General features: G+C 24.9%; 2 protein-coding genes across 4 annotated transcripts in view; one reads left to right on the plus strand and one right to left on the minus strand.

Annotated features, from left to right (window-relative positions):
- LOC129966580 (putative RNA-binding protein EEED8.10) overlaps positions 1–8,194 on the plus strand; it is a 69,354-nt gene extending 61,160 nt beyond the window's left edge. For all 3 annotated transcript variants that reach the window (XM_056081044.1, XM_056081042.1, XM_056081043.1), the window contains exons 20-22: positions 254–361; positions 3,174–3,218; positions 4,066–8,194. In XM_056081044.1, the coding sequence (XP_055937019.1) occupies positions 254–361; positions 3,174–3,218; positions 4,066–4,175 (263 nt within the window). In that variant the 3' untranslated portion in view covers positions 4,176–8,194. The remainder of the gene's footprint in view (positions 1–253; positions 362–3,173; positions 3,219–4,065) is intronic.
- A 5,967-nt stretch (positions 8,195–14,161) lies between these two features.
- On the minus strand, positions 14,162–18,732 carry LOC129965817 (ras-related protein Rab-35-like). Its single transcript, XM_056080024.1, has 6 exons — positions 18,470–18,732; positions 18,201–18,251; positions 17,967–18,090; positions 16,629–16,753; positions 15,320–15,444; positions 14,162–14,307 (listed from the first exon to the last, which is right to left on the minus strand). The coding sequence occupies exons 1-6, from the start codon at positions 18,519–18,521 to the stop codon at positions 14,179–14,181; spliced, it is 606 nt and encodes a 201-aa protein (XP_055935999.1). The 5' UTR covers positions 18,522–18,732; the 3' UTR covers positions 14,162–14,178.
- Positions 18,733–18,838: the final 106 nt, after the last annotated feature.

Genomic DNA, 18,838 nt, shown 5'->3' on the forward strand with positions numbered 1-18,838 from the left:
TGTTTTTTTTTTTTTTTCCCTTCTTCTTCTTAAAAGTGTTTATTGTAATCTTCTTGTGATGAAATATTTGTTTTTACACTTATATATGTTTATAATACCTTGCACAAAAATTTTCATATGACCTTAAAATAATCCAAGATCTGCTTTTTATATAATTTGGCTAATATATATAATATGTTTCTTTATCAGTGTTTTAACTTAACCATTTTATGTATGTATATAAAATTCTTATTCTTATTTGTATCATTCTCAGGTACCAGTATTGAACTTGAGGCCTTAGAATTAGATTCAAATCTTCTTGAAGTATCCCGTTCAAATTTTTGTATAAATAGTCTACGACCTGACAGATTAGATTATCTAGGTACTACTTTAATATCTATTGAAACTATTGTTTACTAAGTTATATTAATGGTAATCTTTGATGGTCCTGGTATTGAAAGATCACAAAAAAAGTAATTTTATTATCACCAAATAATTAACCATGCATATTTTAATTAAACTGTAACCCCCCCCTTTTAAAAAAATGCTTTTTAAAAATTTAATATGGAAATAATTTATTGGAATTTTTTATATGAAATTATTTTAATGGAAATCTTGTATAATTTAAATGACATATGCTGAGTATCTTGAGATTTAGAAAGAGCACTAGTGAAAGAACAGTTTTCTTAAGATCATCAGATAGAATGTACATTTTTAGAAGATCAAATTATCACATGCAAAAGAAGATTTTTGATAAGATAAATTTGTTTTGTAGTAGATAATTAGAATTAAAATTTTCCTGTCCAATGCGCTGTAAAAAATCTAGAGGAAAAAGTTGCAGATATCATTAGTAAGTATTTCAGAGTGCAGACAACATGTTAAAAAAAAATATGTATACCATTATATATACACTGGTAATAAGCATTATTTATTTGCCTTAGTTTATTAACTAATATTTTATGTATATTAAATATGAATGGCATAAAATGATAATAAATAATAAATATTTGTCCTAAACAAAAAGATATTATTTCAATGACAATTACTTATAACAACTTTTAAAATTAGAATGGTCATTTTTATCACTTTTTTTTATTATAAATGATTGTTTATTTAAAGGAGAAAAGAAACATCAGAAATAAATTGTTTCTATATGTGATTATTTTTTTCTTCCTCTTTTCTCTTCATCATTGGATCATTCATTTCTTTGTATTCTGCAAAGTATATTAGTAAAATTTAGTCATCTAGTATTTTTTCATAAAGAGCTATGAATAAAGATACTCTAATGTAAACTATATTATAAAAGTTTTCATTCTTCATTGTTTTAATTTCAAAGTGAAATAGGAGACAGGAATGAGGATATTGATACCGTAATTTCCTTTGCATTTAAATAGAAACAACTTTGTGAGATTTATTACATATCGCATTTTGTATAATTTATTCAAATGTTTAGACTTCTTTGGAGATCATATTTCCCCAGCATAATAAAAACACTTGTCAAGAAATATTTATTCATGATTTTCAGTATATATATTGTTACGAGTTTGTAATATTGCTTCCCTGCATAGTAAATCTCCTGATAGGAACATGATTTTATTGGGTATAGTTTTATTCATAATACTGGGTGATGGATAGATGATGAGTCAATGAAGAAACCAGAATATTCAAGAATTTAGACAATAACACAGTTAGGAGTTAAGATATGATATCATTCTAGAAGTTTCATTATCCTATAATAGAAACTATTAAAAAAAAAAAAAAAAAAAACAAGGGACAGATTAAGTGAGTCGCTTGTGTGAAGTCACTTGACTTGAACTCAAGCAAGTAGATGGAGAATTAGTTAAGAGAGAGCATATCAATTCCCTCTGAGCACTTTATGCTGTTGTTATTGTTTAAAAGCGATCTGTTGGCGTTTCTTGTTTTTTACTACAATTTTACCGTTACTGTTTATGGCTGTTTCTGCTCTTGCTTCAGCTATGTTTTGCTATTGTGTACTCATGGAATAATAGTGCCTTTATCCATTATTGAGTCTATTAGACTTTTTCAATGTATGGATGTATTATGGATTTTATATTGATTAGTTCTTTTCTGAACGGATTTCTAAAGATATAACATCTGTTTTCCACTTTCCCTTTGAATCATTTATTTTCATCAATATGTATGTAAAAATGTCTACCATATAAATTTGCCTTTGTATATGCCGAAATTATTTCTAACTAATGCATATACTCCATTTCTGATCTTACCTTATAAAACATCAGAACTTCAGAGGTATAAAATGGCTGTATCAATTAAGAACACTCAAAAGATAGAGGTGAGAATATATTAATGTTTTTATTATTGCAGTGTTATACAAGTATTGTTTAGCCACATGCATGTGTGCTGCATGTATAAAAATGTCTGGTTCATGTGTTCAATCAATTTGTTTTGCAAAAGAAGTTTTTGTTTGCAGTGCAGTGTGTGTGAAATAAAATAATTGATGCATGGAATTTGAATAACTAATTTATCAAGCTGTTCTGCTAAGGATTCTCATTATTTTAATACATTTCGAAATCCTGAAGTATATTCCTAAAAAAAAATAATCCTTGTTTAGTTTGAAAATATAGGTTTAAATCTAAACAAAACTTTAAAAAAATTAAGCACAATCTTATGTAGTAGATAGAAATTAAAAGATATGGTAAAACTTGTAAATTTGGAAAAATTGAACTACTTGGACCTGGCTTCAAAAATATTGAGAAAAAAAAATTAACTTGTATTTTATGACTAACAAGTATTGAGTACATCAGAATTTAAGCTAATTTTTGAATAATTCTTACATTTATTCAAAATTAAAAGTTCAAGAAAAATTTGCATTTAATCTTGTATGTATTTGAACTAGCCTTTTCTGGTCTTATTGTTAACTTGCAAAAACTTGTCAGTGTATTTTCTCACAAATATCCAGTTTAAATATTTTTCAGCTTCTCATGTCATGATATGATTGTAATTTTCAACATATGGTGTGTCCTTTTTAAATGTTCATTAAGTGTTATTTCTCAGTGCTTGCGTGTTACAGGTTTAAGAAAAAGAAATTTATAATTGTAACAAATTTTCAGTATTATGTAAATTTTTGAAGTTTAACTATGCTATTCAGTCATCTTTAATTGAAATTTTATAATTGGTTTACTATTAATTTATTTTATGTGTTAATATTTTAGGTGATGACTACGTGGATGAAGATGATCATTTTTTTGAAAATGAAGGTGATTTTATTTTTTCATTAATTTTTAAAGATGCTCATTCAAACAAACTAACAAACAAAAAAGTACTTTCATTACTATTATTTGTTTAATTTGTCAATGGAATAAAAAATCTAAACAGATATTTATAAACAGAAGCTTTATTAAAAAATATTGAGATAATGATAATTTGGGATTAGTTCGAAATAGTGATATTTTAAATCTATAATAAATATATATATTTTAGATGTTAATGTTATTTTCAATTCTCTGTATGGATTCTTTCTTTAATCTCTGTATTATTTCTTTCTTGTTTTCTTTATTTCCTATAATATTATTTGCTGATAAAAATTAAATTTTTTAAATTAAAATTGTAAAAATTGAATTTTTTTTTAAAGTGTAGAAAAGAAAACTGAAGGTAATTTTATTGTTAATTGATTTTAATTTCTCCACTAAATAAAAGAAACATATAAACATTGCAATAAAAAGATATTTAATTATCATATTTATTTATAATAAACAAATATGTGTGGAAAGATAGATTTAAAAAAAGTTTTACCAATGGCCATAAAATTTTAATAAGATTAAAGAAAAATATTTATTATAAGAGAAGTTATTGCAACCTGGTAGAAAATTTCTTGTTGGGTTATAATTATAGGAAATAGTTTGAATTACAATGAAAACAGATTTGTCAGCATACCTTATATAGGATAAAAAGCTTATTTTAGTATTTGAATAAGATTAGGGTACTAAGCTAAATTTTTCAAATAATAATAATAAGGAAAAAAGTTTATATACTGTTTTGTTTTCTTTTCCATTTATATTGATTTTTTAAATTAAATTTTTTATTGTTTTATTATTATATCTGTAGATTCAGCTACTAGCGAGTCTGATAAGCTAGCAAGTGGTGACCAAAGTCAACCATCAGCTTCTGGTGATTTTAATGGAGAATGGTCAGAAATTTTTGAATCACCATTATGAAAATATCATCTTCTATTAGCATTCTTTCATTTGGTTTTTGATGCATCTAGGTACAGTACAGTATTGATATCTTTTTGAAGCATTTGAGATTTTTTAAACAAAAGAAGAGTGCATTTAGTTCCTATTTGTGCTAGTTTTGTATATAGCTTTTTTGGTGCAGAGGGAAAATTGCTTTTGAAATATTTATATTTTGTAAGTAATAAAAAAAATCATTTTCTGTAAAGTTTCAACTTTATCTTAAAATGTACTTTAAAGTTAATTTTAAATTTCCTCTTGCCCAACCCCAAAGAATTGTAAATGTCACTTATAGAAGCCATGTACAATAACTTAATTCTTGCACTGATGTGTAAATTATACCTCAGCTATATTAAAGTACAATTTTTTTTTTTTTTTTTTTAATTTCATAATAATGTGCATTTAAATGCAATTCTAAGAAACAGTTTTGCTCATGAATATGTAATTGTTTTAAGGATTACAACTGGACTACTGTTTTTTCTTTTATGTAAAGGTAACATGTTCTCATTGGAGATTCCAATGTTGTTTTAAACCAAAATAAGTCTATTATATTTCTTGTTGTTGTTTAATTACAAATTTGTTGAATGTATTTCTTTGTTATATTGGTACAGTGTGATTTATAAATTTATATTGTTATTTTTCTCAGTTAATTACTTTTTTATTATGGAATTACTGTAAAGAAAGTATTGCATCAATTTTTATTCTTTATGATGCATTGTGATTTAAGTGTTGTTTGGAGTTCTTACAAATGAAATATATTGCATTTTTTTGTGATACATTTAGACTATAATTAATGAATTGATATTCTGCACAACTACTTTTTGAATTTAATAAAATAACCATGAATCAATTTCATTTTTTCTTCTCATAGGGAATATAGTAGGAAAAAATGTGTTAATCTGTTCCAATACTTTTAAATGGAAATATATAATGTTTGTTAAATTAATAATGCATTACTGACAGTCCTAAAAAATTTCATATGATGATAAATAGAGATCATATGAGAGGTTTGCTCCTTCCTAAATCTTTTTTAGAAAGATTTAGAATTAATTCTTTTTTTTTTACTTACTTTTTTTTACTTTTCACTTTTTTTTTACTTACTTTTGTGAAAAATTCAAACTTGCAAATTTATCATATTGAACTGATATCAATTTTTATTTCAAATAATTAACCCTCAGAGTTATAAAACACACCTTTTCCATTTTTCGTGGTCTGTTCAAAGCTAAATAATTTGTATTTGTATGTATATTTTTTTAAGTATTCATGGCTTAAGTTTTATTAAAGTTTCTGAGAATTTTTAAATTTTTTTTAAAGTTTAGCTTAACTTGGAGGCCATGAAATCAGAATAATTGAATGGTCAAATTATAAGTTTATAGAATATTTTTCAAATATGCAAATTATTAACTCTATTTATATTAATTTTTATATGCTATAAATTTTATTTTTAGAAGAAGTAAAATTTATAAAGCTTTCTCTCTATCAAAATATAATGGATATAAAATAAGAAAGTGTTAAATAGTCTGTATTTATTTCTTCTTTTTCCCCTAGTCATAAGATCAGCATTAAACTAGAATGAAAGGAAACTTAATTATTTATTTTATGGTACTTTATTTAAAGAATTTTTCTCTGTATATCAAAACAGAAGATGAAAAACATATTCTATTATTGTTTTTTGTTCTCAAAACGTCCCTTTACTTCAAAAGCATTTTCAACTTTTTTTGCATGCGCTTGAAAGAATTATTAAATACCTGCTTCCTTTAATAATAAAATATCAAAATATTTTGTTTTGAATAATATTGCAATATGTATTTAAATTTAAAAAATTTAAATAAGTTGAATTTTGTAGAAAGAAATATAATCATTAATCTTTTTTGTGAGGTTTTAAAGAATTGTGATGTTAAATTTTGAAATCATTTGATGTTCCCTCTGCATTTTGTATATAGAATTGTTTTGTTGTTTTCATATAAAACTTTCATTTGTTCATCAAAGTATGCTATCAAAATTTAAAAATGGTTCATTGATTTTTAATATTTAGTAAAATACGATAGTACAGTAGTGAAAACTCTGAATTATGTAATTTTCTCATTTTGACTGTAAATATTTAGCTATTTTTCAAACACACAAAACAGCTGTATTTAAAAAAAACCTGTAATATAAAATGGTATTTTAATCATTAAGAGTTTTCATAATTGGTGCTGTAAATATTACGTTACATTTCAACATGATTTAAATTGTTAAATTTATTTTTGAAAGAAGAGATTGCTAACAAAACTATGATTAAAAGATGTTATATTTCCGCACATATTGTGAATGCCTATTTAATGTTAATGTAAAGAACTGCCATTATTCAATTTCTTCATTGCAAATGTTCTATTGTTTTTAAATGGAGATAACTATTGGAAAATAAACTGCAGAATTCTATTATCAGAACATAATTGCTTATTATCAAATGTCATATTTTACTTTTTCACAAAAATATTTTATAACCTATTTGTCATTTACTTAAATTAAAATTTATATTTAACCATTCATAGGCAAGACACTGTTGACAAAATATTTTTATTAAAATATTATTAAATTACTAGTTAATTAAATATAAAATATTAAAATAACTAGTAATATAATCTGTATCTTTGAAGACTGTGTTAGAATCTCAATTTTAAACCAATATTCAAATGCATAGGAAGGCAAATAATCATGCAAAATTATGCTATCTAACATTACAAAAAAAAAAAAATTATCTCTTCATTCTAACAGAATTCATATATTATTTATGATAATTCTGTCATTGAAATGGATATGTAATTTGTGTGATTAAAATCTTATTTGGAAAATTATCAAATATTGTAAAATAAATAATATTGGTATGCAGTTGTATTTTCAACTTTTGGGGTATTTTTCTGCTTTTTACTTGAAAATTCTAAAAGGTGCATTATTTAAATATTAATGTTTGTGAAAACTTCCTTCATTATGCCTTTTTTATTGTTCCTCATTTAGATAATCGTATCAGTTTATTATATTTTATATGAAATAAGGGTTTTATTTAATTAACATTTAGAGAAATTTTATGTTTATAAAAATTGTTCTACAATGATATGTTGTTAGAATTTAATGTGAATTTTTAAATAATAATAAAGAGATTAATGATAATGTATATTTATAATAAAACAGGTTATAAATTAACCAAAATCTGTGAAGCAGAACTAATAAGTTGCATCAGTTTAAGCTTTAAGAGGTATAGCAGAGTAGGGGTGTTATATAACTATTCAAAAGTATAGCCTCTGAATGATATATGCCTGTGGACGCACATTTTTGAAGGTGCTATATGTTGATGAAACCAAAATTCTTGAAATGAGCTTCTTAATTGTAGTTGCATATATGAGGCCCTTTTAAATATTCCCATAAATAAAAATTTGAATAGGGATGAGGGAATTTTAAGACATTGTAGGGGGCCAATTGACAGATATGTTTATTTTACATCCAAAGCATTATTATAGTAATATCCGTTATTTGTTGCATGAACAAAATTATGCAATTTTAAAACTTGCTAAAACAACGTGTTAATTTTTGTACCTGTATCATGTACAATAACTAAATAAAAAAAATTTACAAAAATAAGGTTTATAAAACCCTATATAACTAAAACAGATTTTGACCAAAAAGAAAACTCCTCCTAATAGTTTATTTTTAATCTGTTATATATTAGAAATAGAATTTCTCTAGCAAATCATTTTAAGCATTTGGATATTTTTATTTATAATATCACTATTGACATTTTGTGATGTATTGAAAAGTAATTATCTTTTCTCATCAAAAGTTCTTTGGTTGAATTTATTTCAAATTCTGCAGTTTTTTTTTCCCCAATAGTATCCTTTGATTTCGATAAAGCTTAAAGCCTTTGACTTCAGTCAATTGCATTGTGCAATACACAATCCATTTGATATATTGTATATAGATTATTTATTGTTTAATACTGTTTTATTATGTCTTGTGTATGTTTATCTGTTAAATAAAATAAAAAAATATCCTTATTTTTTTGTGAGATTGCTTGTTAATTTCAATTACAAAATTACATTTTTTAACCCTCTGCCTTAACCACCCTTACAGTACAATTAGAAAAGTTAATCTAGTCAACCCTATTGTGAATATTCATAGAAGAATTTGGTCCAAATACACATCTGCATTTCTGGTAATAAACCATGGAACAAATTTCATTTAACTAGCTCTTTGACTTCACTTTTCACATGCACGGGCAGAACAGTTATATCTTATCGAAACTTTCTACATATTTGCTACTTGGACACATGCATTTTTGTTAGGCTAATTTTTTTATTAATCTGTTTTTCAGATTCATAAAAATTCATTTATTAGTGAAATTTTTGATAATTACTATATTTTTATTTTTTGTACTTCATATACAAAAAAGCAAAAAGAGTGGATAACGAGTTCCAATTCTTATATTGTGTACCCTACTTTAATGGATTTCTATGTATTAACCTTCTATTCCTGATGCACCAGTATTAAGTTTCATGTCCTTGTTTATTGAATTCTGATGGCACCATGCCTTCCTTAGCGCATCAGCATTATGTGGCTAATGTTCGTAACTCTTAATTATCTTGACACTCCAGTATTATGAATCTTGCTATTTCACCTCTTGTGCCCTCCTCCCAGATATTTTTGCAGCGAATAACATTAATTAAAAAGGGGCGAGTACCATTTCAGTGCTTTTGATACAAATTGAGACATTAACATTTTATTGTAATTTAGTTTTTGATAAAAATTTCTATCATCTAACTAATGTAATTAATTTTAAAGGATAAATTCTAAATATATAGTTTTAATCATTAAATGTTTTTTATAATGTTGCATTAAATTTCAATTATGTGGCAGAATTGCAACCTGCAAAATGTTGTAGTGAAATTAATAAACGTTGTAAATTGTTCAAATATGTGCAATTTAAAGTTGCAAATATTTCAGGTGAAGATTGTAATAATGATAAAATATAACTACCAGAAAAATTCCCATTGGGTCCCAGGGAATTATAATTAATACTTGTGAAATAATCATTTTTCAGAACGTTTTGATGTAAATTATATATGAATGTACATTGTATTAATATTTGAAGTTCTTTTAGAGAAAGGAACTCTGCTTAATATTAAAATCAGTTAAACACAAATGGGCCAAAATTTTACTGTGTATTAGATTCTTGGTTGTTTGCATAAATAGTAGTCATTATGTAAGTATGGACTTCACAACCTGGAAGGGAGAATCCTATCAAGGTGACACGTTTAAGGTAAGCTATCTACTCAATTTACACTCTTTGTATTTTGACAAGTTAAATGTCATCTTCGATTGAAAGTGTGCAAATTTTGTGTTATTGAAATTTCTGTCAGAAAAAGTTTGTAGAAAGGATTTATTCCTTAGGTATGATTATTGAAGATGCAAACAAGGTGAATATCCATGTTCAAAATGAAATTAGTATTAATATTACAATGGTATTTTTGAGCAAATTAATATGTAAAATTAAATAAAACATTTGGAAGGGAGGATTGACTATAAATGCAATTTTTCTTAAGATATTTGAAAGAAAAATGTATTTGTCTGCATCCCATCAGTAGAAATTGCATTGAAAGATAGGATACTCTAACAGAAGACTTCCAATTATGATTGTATATAATAAGTTATTTTTAAATGATTTGGGTTTGTATGAAAAATTATGTATCAGTGTATGAAGACAACTAATTAGTTACAGGGTATAAATTTTTCTTTTAAGTTAATATGATCGTTTTGTTCTGTGCCTCTTCCCCTGCAGAAAGTGAAAATTTTCATTATTGTCACTGACAGACACAGGGTTGTTAAATGACCAGAGGTGGCTGATGGCAAACTGAATAGGTACAAGCAAATTATGGGATTTTTCCTGGCATTTTCTTCTAACCATAACTGTTCTCAGATATTCAGTTTGTCTATGGCCAGACATGTATTCAACAGATACTCAAATCCCTGAAACGATGACTCCAAATCTTAGAAATGTAACATTATTTAGTCTAAATTTCCATGATACTTGAAGATGCAAACAAGGACATACTTGAGTATAGTACATTATATTTTTCTTAACTCTTGCTAGAGTACTTTTGGATAATATGTTTAATAAACTTGTTCAGAGCTTTCAAATACTCAAGATTAAACCAAATATATCTAATTTATGAATATATATGTTGAGTAAGTGAAAACTCGCATCCAAATCTCAAAAAGAAAACTAGTATTATAGGGTGCAACAATTCATGCGGGTGTCCAAGTTAATAACAAGTTTCAAAGCATGGGAAATCATTCAGAATCACCAATTTACTACTGTAAAGAATTAGTTGAAACAAATCTAAGATCATATACTAACAGCACATGAATGATTTATAAAAAACAGTAAATATGTTACCATTTATTTTTGCACAACAAATTCAAAACAACTGAAAAGACCTGTTCACAGTTTTTCAAAAATGTATATATAGGCAAAATTACTACACAAACATTTTCATTGTTTGAACAGAGCACATTATTAATACTGTAGGGGGCAGTAAAATAACAGAAGTTTAAAAGAAAGAAGAAACAGACTGTTGATATAAGGTAAATACATTTTCTTAGTGCCTATTATCACACAATTACAGAATTTAACATACGCATTTGCACAAAAAACAATAAAATTTTAATAAAATTATTCCAACTACTATCTACTTTGTTCTAAAACTTTATCTAACAAATGTTACACTTCATACCAAACATTATAAAATTTAGCAATTGTAAATGTTTATTAACCATACGATTCCATTATAGAATTCGATAAATTCTATTCTTGCAAAACGGCAAAGGCACTTGAATCAGCTTAAAACTTTTAAAGAATTGAATTTTAAAAAATGAAGGATAAAGCAGGAATATTAAAAAGAATTGTACATCCGAATTTTTAAAAACTTTTGTTTAATTGTAAAATCTTATACTTGAACAAACTTTTTTTTTTTTAAATATTCAAAAGTATCTGATTATGTTTTGTTTGGTTGCTTAAAGCTATACTGGCACTTAGAGTCAAAAGTCAAGATAAAAAATATACATATGTACGAAATTCTTAATTATTTTTAAAAATCACATTAATTCAACATTTAAAATAAATATCTCACTATATATGTGTATACATTATTTACTTAAAGTTTTTAATTCAGGAATGTCATGGATTTAACAAACTTTCCAAATGTAATCAGGAACTTCATAAATAAAATTATTATTCTTGCAATTAAATTGTTGTTTAAAAAAAGATATATAAAGTAAAATAAGAGAACTGTAAGAATCATAATTTGTTATTAAAGAAAAAAAATATTAAAAGAGCATTTAATAAAAAAAAATCGCTGTAATAATATTTGTACATTTAAGACAGTAAAAGATATGTAAAAATATCAATAAGTTATAATAAAATTTTTATCACAGCACAAAGAAGCAAATTAATATATAAATTGACAATATGACAGAAGTTATCAATATATTTGAGTAATGCTTGAAAAAAATAGAAGGAAATTTGCATTACTAACAATTTAAATAAATTTAAGGCACAGAAATGCAAGAGATTTTGACTAATGTTATATTTAAAATAGTGGGCATAAATGTTTTAAACAATACTGGTATTTATAGACTGAAAAACAAAGAATTCACAACTTAAACCATAAATAATCTTAATTTTGAAGTACAATTTAAGAAAAATTATTCTGGAATTTAAAAAAATTGGTAACCCTCTTCCACCTTATATAGAAAAATTCACAATACATAGTATCAGAACTAGTAATCTTCAAAAGAATGTCATATTAAAAATAATCAAGTTTAAAAACTAAAACATTCAAAACGTATATTTATTCATTGTAATAATCACATTTTCATGCTATAATAAACTTTATCTAATATGAACCAGCACAGAAATTCAATACCATAAAATTCTTTTACATAAGAAAATTCCCTATATATATATTCTTTTTATACTGCTGAGGTTCATAATCAACAAGAATATATTTTCCATCTTTATATACATTTAGTATAAAAATTCATAAATTGCAATAAAAATATTTTAATCTTTAGTACATAAAAAAATGTACTCATAACTGAATTACTATGATGATAAATAGCATGGAATTACAAAGTTGTAGCATCTTTTCAAATTTTCTTTGATATGAAGCTTTTCTTTCTGAAAAAAAAAATACATATATAACAAATTTTCAAGAAATATAAAATTTGTACAATATTTATATGAAACATTCTAATAGCTATGTATTTTGAACCAAAATCTTATTTGAATACTTTTTTTTTTAATGAAGAATATAGAATGACTATGTTAGAGTAAATTAAAAAAAAATTTGAACTTTAAATTTTACTATAACGTAGAACAACTATTTCACATTTTTAGGAAAAACGCATGCAACAATACATTCAGTTGTTATGTACTTTCAGTTCATTTTACTGAGTATACAAAATATACATAAATGTTAAATCTGTAATCAAAATTATTTCTCTGTCCCATACATAAAGGAAATAGTAAATTTAAGTCATATTTATAAATTTAAGTTATAAACATGAATTTACTCATAGGAAAATGCAATTAATTATACCATCAGGTTTCTGTTATTCACATCAGTAATAATTATGTTTTTAATATCTGAATTTCCAAGCACTGGTATAATAGATATAAATTTTAATTATAAAATATATCTAGAAGGGCAAAAATTCCTTTTAAATTTTCATTAAAATATCAAGGTAATTTCACAATAATTAAATGGTAGTCCTTGGTTTTGGCAACAATATAGATTGGAATTCAGATAAACATTTTTACCATTCTTTACATTAATTCTTTAGATAAGTAATACTGATGAATCATGATCAACTATTTAGAATTCTCCTAATGAAAAAAAATCAGTTGGAAATATTCAGCAGGCATTCTTGTGTCAAATTCAAACTGGGTCACAGACTATGTAAGCATGCCTGACCAGTGACAACTGAAGCATGGTTGGTTTCTCCCCATTAACTTCAAAATCAATAATTCACTTTTAGATTTTTTTTTTTTTTTTTTTTTTTTTTTTTTTCCCTCCTTCCTTGATTTCAAAAACTTGCAAGTGACTTTTGCTCAGACTGATTTTCTCATCACATTTATAAATAGATAACACATCCTCTACTGTTATGGTCACATCAATGGCAATATGATTGCTGTTAACCACTGATTAAAATTTTAACTGGAGCGACCTTCAACATATGGAAAAATGTAAGGAAGAAATTTATTTCAAATGTTACCCCATTTAGGAGAGGAGAAGTTCCTTCAAATTAATATTCATGGCAATTTGATAACAATCAGTGTAAAAAAAAATCGCAATATATAGAAAACTAGAACTCATCAATGGTAAATATTCTATTTAAAATCCATGCAACAATTAACAGTAACTTTCCCTGCATTGTTAACTACCATTGAAAACTTAATGTATCAGAACAATATATTACCTGAACAAACTAGAGAATATAATATCAAAAATCAAGAATATAATATAGAATAATCATATCAAATATAATGAACTGGTATTAAATAAAAGCATATCATGTCAGAAGAGAATAATTTATAATTGAAATTTATTTTTAAAAAATCCTAAATTCTTCTTTAAACATTAACCGTAAACAATAATATAATTTTACATAAACACTGATTAAAACCTCTTACAAAATGAAAATTCTCAAAAAATTTCACCACTTAATATATATAACTACCAATAATAAGTGTTTTTTTTAAAAAATCAAGCAAATGCTTAGTATGGAAAGATTTAAACAATTATTAAAAATGTTATATCACTCAAAGACATTTTAATAAAAATGAATTACAAAAATTTAATTCCATAGAATTCATCTTAGCTTCTGAAAAATTATGAAATGCATTCATACAGTTACAAGTTCATTTGAAGTATTACCTAAGGAACTTTCAACGCTAGCAACATTTCATTCTTCGTTTTCCAGGCACTTTACCTAATCTTATTGTACTTTCATTTCCTTGCTGCTGGCGTTCTTTGGATTCCTTTTTGCTTTGTAAAACCATCCTTGTTATTTCATTAAACATCTAAAATGACAAGTTTCATAATTCATGAATAAAAAAAAACATGCAGTAACCTCAATGACATAAAAAATGCATTCTCTGCCTATAAAAAAATTTCAAATCATGAATTAATAATATTTAAATACATAAAGATTATATTATAAAATTTTACTATTATTTAACACTAAATTAGCCTATTTTGAATCATCCACTCATCCTCTCCAAGTCCTAATAATAAAATTTGTGACAAAGGCAAACATTTATGACAGCAAATAAAGAATTCAAACATTTATGACAGCAAATAAGGAATTTTAAAGTAGGGCCAGAATTAATTCAGAAACTAAACTCAAAGATATTTTGTCATTATGCATATCATATTGAGATTTCAAATATGTATTTGAAAATGGTCATTTGACCAATTGCGAGAAGATTAGCATTAAAAAGCACTCAAATTTTATGAAATAAAACTTCTGACATTCAATTTTTGATTAGGAGCAAAAAAGAAACATCTGCATGAATATTTTTAAAAAATATGCCAAGGAAAATAATTCAAAAGAAGGTCATTAGCTTTACAGCTAATACACATAAACACAGTTTTTCCTTTTAAATGCACCATTTGGCCAAGTTTAAACTTTCCTTTTATCCTCTTTCCATTTCAATTGAAATAATGCATTCTTCATAACTGAACTGAACTTATAAAGACCTGATTGGCAAATGAATTACTTTATGACATCTTCAAAACCTCAATGAAAAAAAAAATATGTAATAAAAATAATTTCCTAAAAAACAGTATTGAATGTGATGGAACTATAACAAAAATATCCCTTACAGTAAATCAACTTTCATAATGACATTAAAATAATCATTTCAGAATTCAGTTGGTATGTTTTGCTAACTAATCAAATTTAACAAATAATTAAATAGAATACAACTAACGGCATATACTAATATTAAACAGAAGCAGCATTTAAAAAGCCAAATTAGAAATCTATAAAATATTTAGATATCTAAAAAAGAATTAATAGTTATAACATACCTCTTCCACATTAATATTTTCTTTTGCACTTGTTTCAAATAATTTTATATTCATTTGGTCAGCAAATCTTTGTGCATCTTCCGTAAGAACTATTTTCCTTTCTGGATCATCATTCTTGTTCCCTACTACAAAATATTAAAAGCAATACATTTAAAAGATGTGTACAAAATTCAACACTTATGTAAAAACTAGTGAATATATATTATTTTATATAAAACAAATTATAACATTTTACACAAATGTAAATTTATGTACATAATATTTTCAACATACAAAATTTACCTATAAATGATAAATACTTTTGAATGCTAGAATGATACTTTTAAATTATTAAAAAAAATTTTTTTAATCTTTTATTAGTGCTCAAACAAGGCAAAAATTTATCAACAAATATCTGGGCAAGGGGTCAAAACAAAAACTAAGAAGTGATGATTAAAATATCCAAAGTAAATTGGATTTCCAATCACATTTGCAATATATTTATTTTTCTTTTTGTTTAGAAACTACTAAGTTCACTTTTAAGTTCTTTATTATTATTAATATTACCATATCTTGTAATCATTTATTTCTTGTCAAACTCGTTATCAAATAATACTACTTGTATAAAATCAAAATTTTATTATAACTGATATTAAAAATATTAAAACTTATCTTTGTATTGATAATTTTTATCATAATTAACACCAACGATACAATATCCCATACAGTTAGCAAATACATAAATTATTAATATATTGTTATTAAAAGTATGCAACTGAACCAAAAATTAACAACTCCAAAACAAAAGATTGAAAAATTGATGATAAATGTCTATTATACAAACATAAACTGAATTATACAAAAATGTAAAAAAAAAAAAGTAAATAAATAAACCTAAGATTTTTTTACATAAAAAACATTGTTTAATAGCATAGATCTTACCCATTTTCTCACAAAAGCATATAAGCTATATTAAATTATATTTTACATCATCAATTCATTTAAATTTCAATCCTTTCCCTACAGCATTATCCAAATAATTGCCAACTATGCACCAATGGGTGAAGAAATGAACAAACACGGCAATAGACACAAATCTAACTACCAAATATCTAAAAAGGGTATGAAATATTTTCTTAATTTTAAGAACTTCTTTGGGATTTCAAACTTGCAATTTAAAAGTTAACAGTAAATCAGATATCAAATACTTTATAAAAGCACTTTTTGCAGATATATATCATACATACACATTTCTTTTCTTTTTCCTTAATATATATTTAAAATATTCTTAATATTACTATTTGTTTAAAAATAAAACTAAATGCTTTACCCAATATTCTTTTGACCATATCACAATTCTGCTCAATCTCATGTAACCATCTTTTGACGTTTGCAAATGATTCTCCATTGGTCACATCATACACAACTATAACACCATGTGTTCCTCGATAATACCTAAAAAAAAAGGATAAATTGTAATTAAAAATTCAACAGCAAATAAAATAAGCTTAAATTTTAAAGTAAAATAACATTTATCTATAAGTAGCAGTATCCAGCAATCCAAAATAATGGGTTTATGACAATTCACAGAAAAAGTTAAAAAATTACATTGTAAAATAATATTTTACGCATATTTGACGACTATTTAACCAAAGAAAAAACTCGGCATGTAACAAAATCAACCAAACTAACTTAAGATATATTTATATATTGTAAAATTTATAAGTGTAAAAATTTTAAACTGTTGCAAAATATGTACATTCTTTCAAGCCGTTTATTTCATTTTTATCAATATAATGAAGTTTTAATTTATAATATGAATGATATTGATTCCTTAAGAATATAATATTATACAGCATTCTTCTAGCTTTATAAATGATTACAGAAGAAGCCAATGTTACCACATATTTTAAGCAAAATTAATCTAGTTTAATTATCTTAATTGGTAAAATTCGGTTTTAACAATGACCAAAAAGCAGCAAGAAAATTTTTTGCCAAATTATAAAAATATACTCAAGTAGCAAATCACATGCTACATAGTTAGACCATTAAAATCAGCAAATTAACGAAATTTTTCTTGACACTTTTTGATCACTGTTACAACCAACAAGTACCTCTAAATATATATCACAATAGTTTAAGAATATTATTTAGATATAAGATCTAACATTTATGAAAATGAAGACTAAATTTGCCTTGAAATACATATAAACATAGATCACAATTAGAAACAAAAATTAAAGAAAAATTTTAAAAATTAAGAATAACAAAGTTAATTTTTTAGAATTCCATCACAGACATTGAATTATCATTGAATGCATGCAAATATATACATCTTTCCTCATTCTAAGGCTTAATAAGAAAATAGTGAAGACAAGAAATATTTAAATTTAGAAATGAAAGAAACAAATTTTAAATATAAAACAAAACTTAAAGCACTTAAAAAAAACTAACTTAATTTTTTTAAAAATTTTGTTATGAAATTCAAAACACATTGAAAAACAGACACATCAAATCTAACTTTAAGGGTCTTTACTAACAGCATTTTAGCTTATTATACTATATAATCAGTTCTAAAAGATTCTAACAATTGAGATGTATAAAAGCAAATTAGTTCAGAAGAGAGTATTACATAAATCAAGCCTGCCATTAAAATAAAATATCTCACGTTGAAGTGATAGTTCTGAATCGCTCTTGACCAGCAGTGTCCCATATTTGTAGTTTAACTTTTTCTCCATCAATTTCTAAGGTTCGAATTTTGAAATCTACACCAATGGTGGTTATGTAGTTACCTACAATAGATTAATAAAATGATTAACGAAAAATTTTGTTGCAAAACAATTCTACATACAAAAATTATTATTTAAAAAAATCGGGTATTAAAAACTATACCGATCTTCACCTGAAAATGTGTTATCGGCGAACCTCAGTAGTAAACTACTTTTTCCGACACCTATAAAGACAACAAAAGAGTTATTATTTTTATTCAAAATATAATCATGCTTTTACTGTTATTGTTTTTATAATGACACATGGTATACATATAATAACCTCTTTTAACACCTTTACAATTTTATACAAGCAACTTTCCCTTATTGTTTACAATATGGTTTTGCACCGACCTGAAAATTTGTTACTGCATATTTAAAAACACATGACGCTTTTACTTACCACTATCACCAATTATTAAAAGTTTGAAGAGATGATCGTACTCCCGGGCCATTTTGAACTCAAAATAACATTTAAATTGTTCACACACTCATTCAAGTACTTCACAACCACAAATATGACAAGCGGAAGGGGGGGCGTGTATGATTCATGCTTCGCTCTAGTTGGCTTTCCGATTAAATTAATCGCTTTCTGGTTTCATTTCTGATTTAAATTTCAAAAAGTGTATTGTATATATAGTATAAAAATGCTTAATTTCCTATAAATTTATAATTTATTCTGAGGATCTACGCTATGAAAGAAATAAAAGAAGTATCAATCAGTAACAGTTTTATCAACTTCTTAATGACTGCAACCGTTGTTGTGTTTTTC

This window comes from Argiope bruennichi, chromosome 4 (genome assembly GCF_947563725.1).
Source record: "Argiope bruennichi chromosome 4, qqArgBrue1.1, whole genome shotgun sequence".
Taxonomy (NCBI): Eukaryota; Metazoa; Arthropoda; class Arachnida; order Araneae; family Araneidae; genus Argiope; species Argiope bruennichi.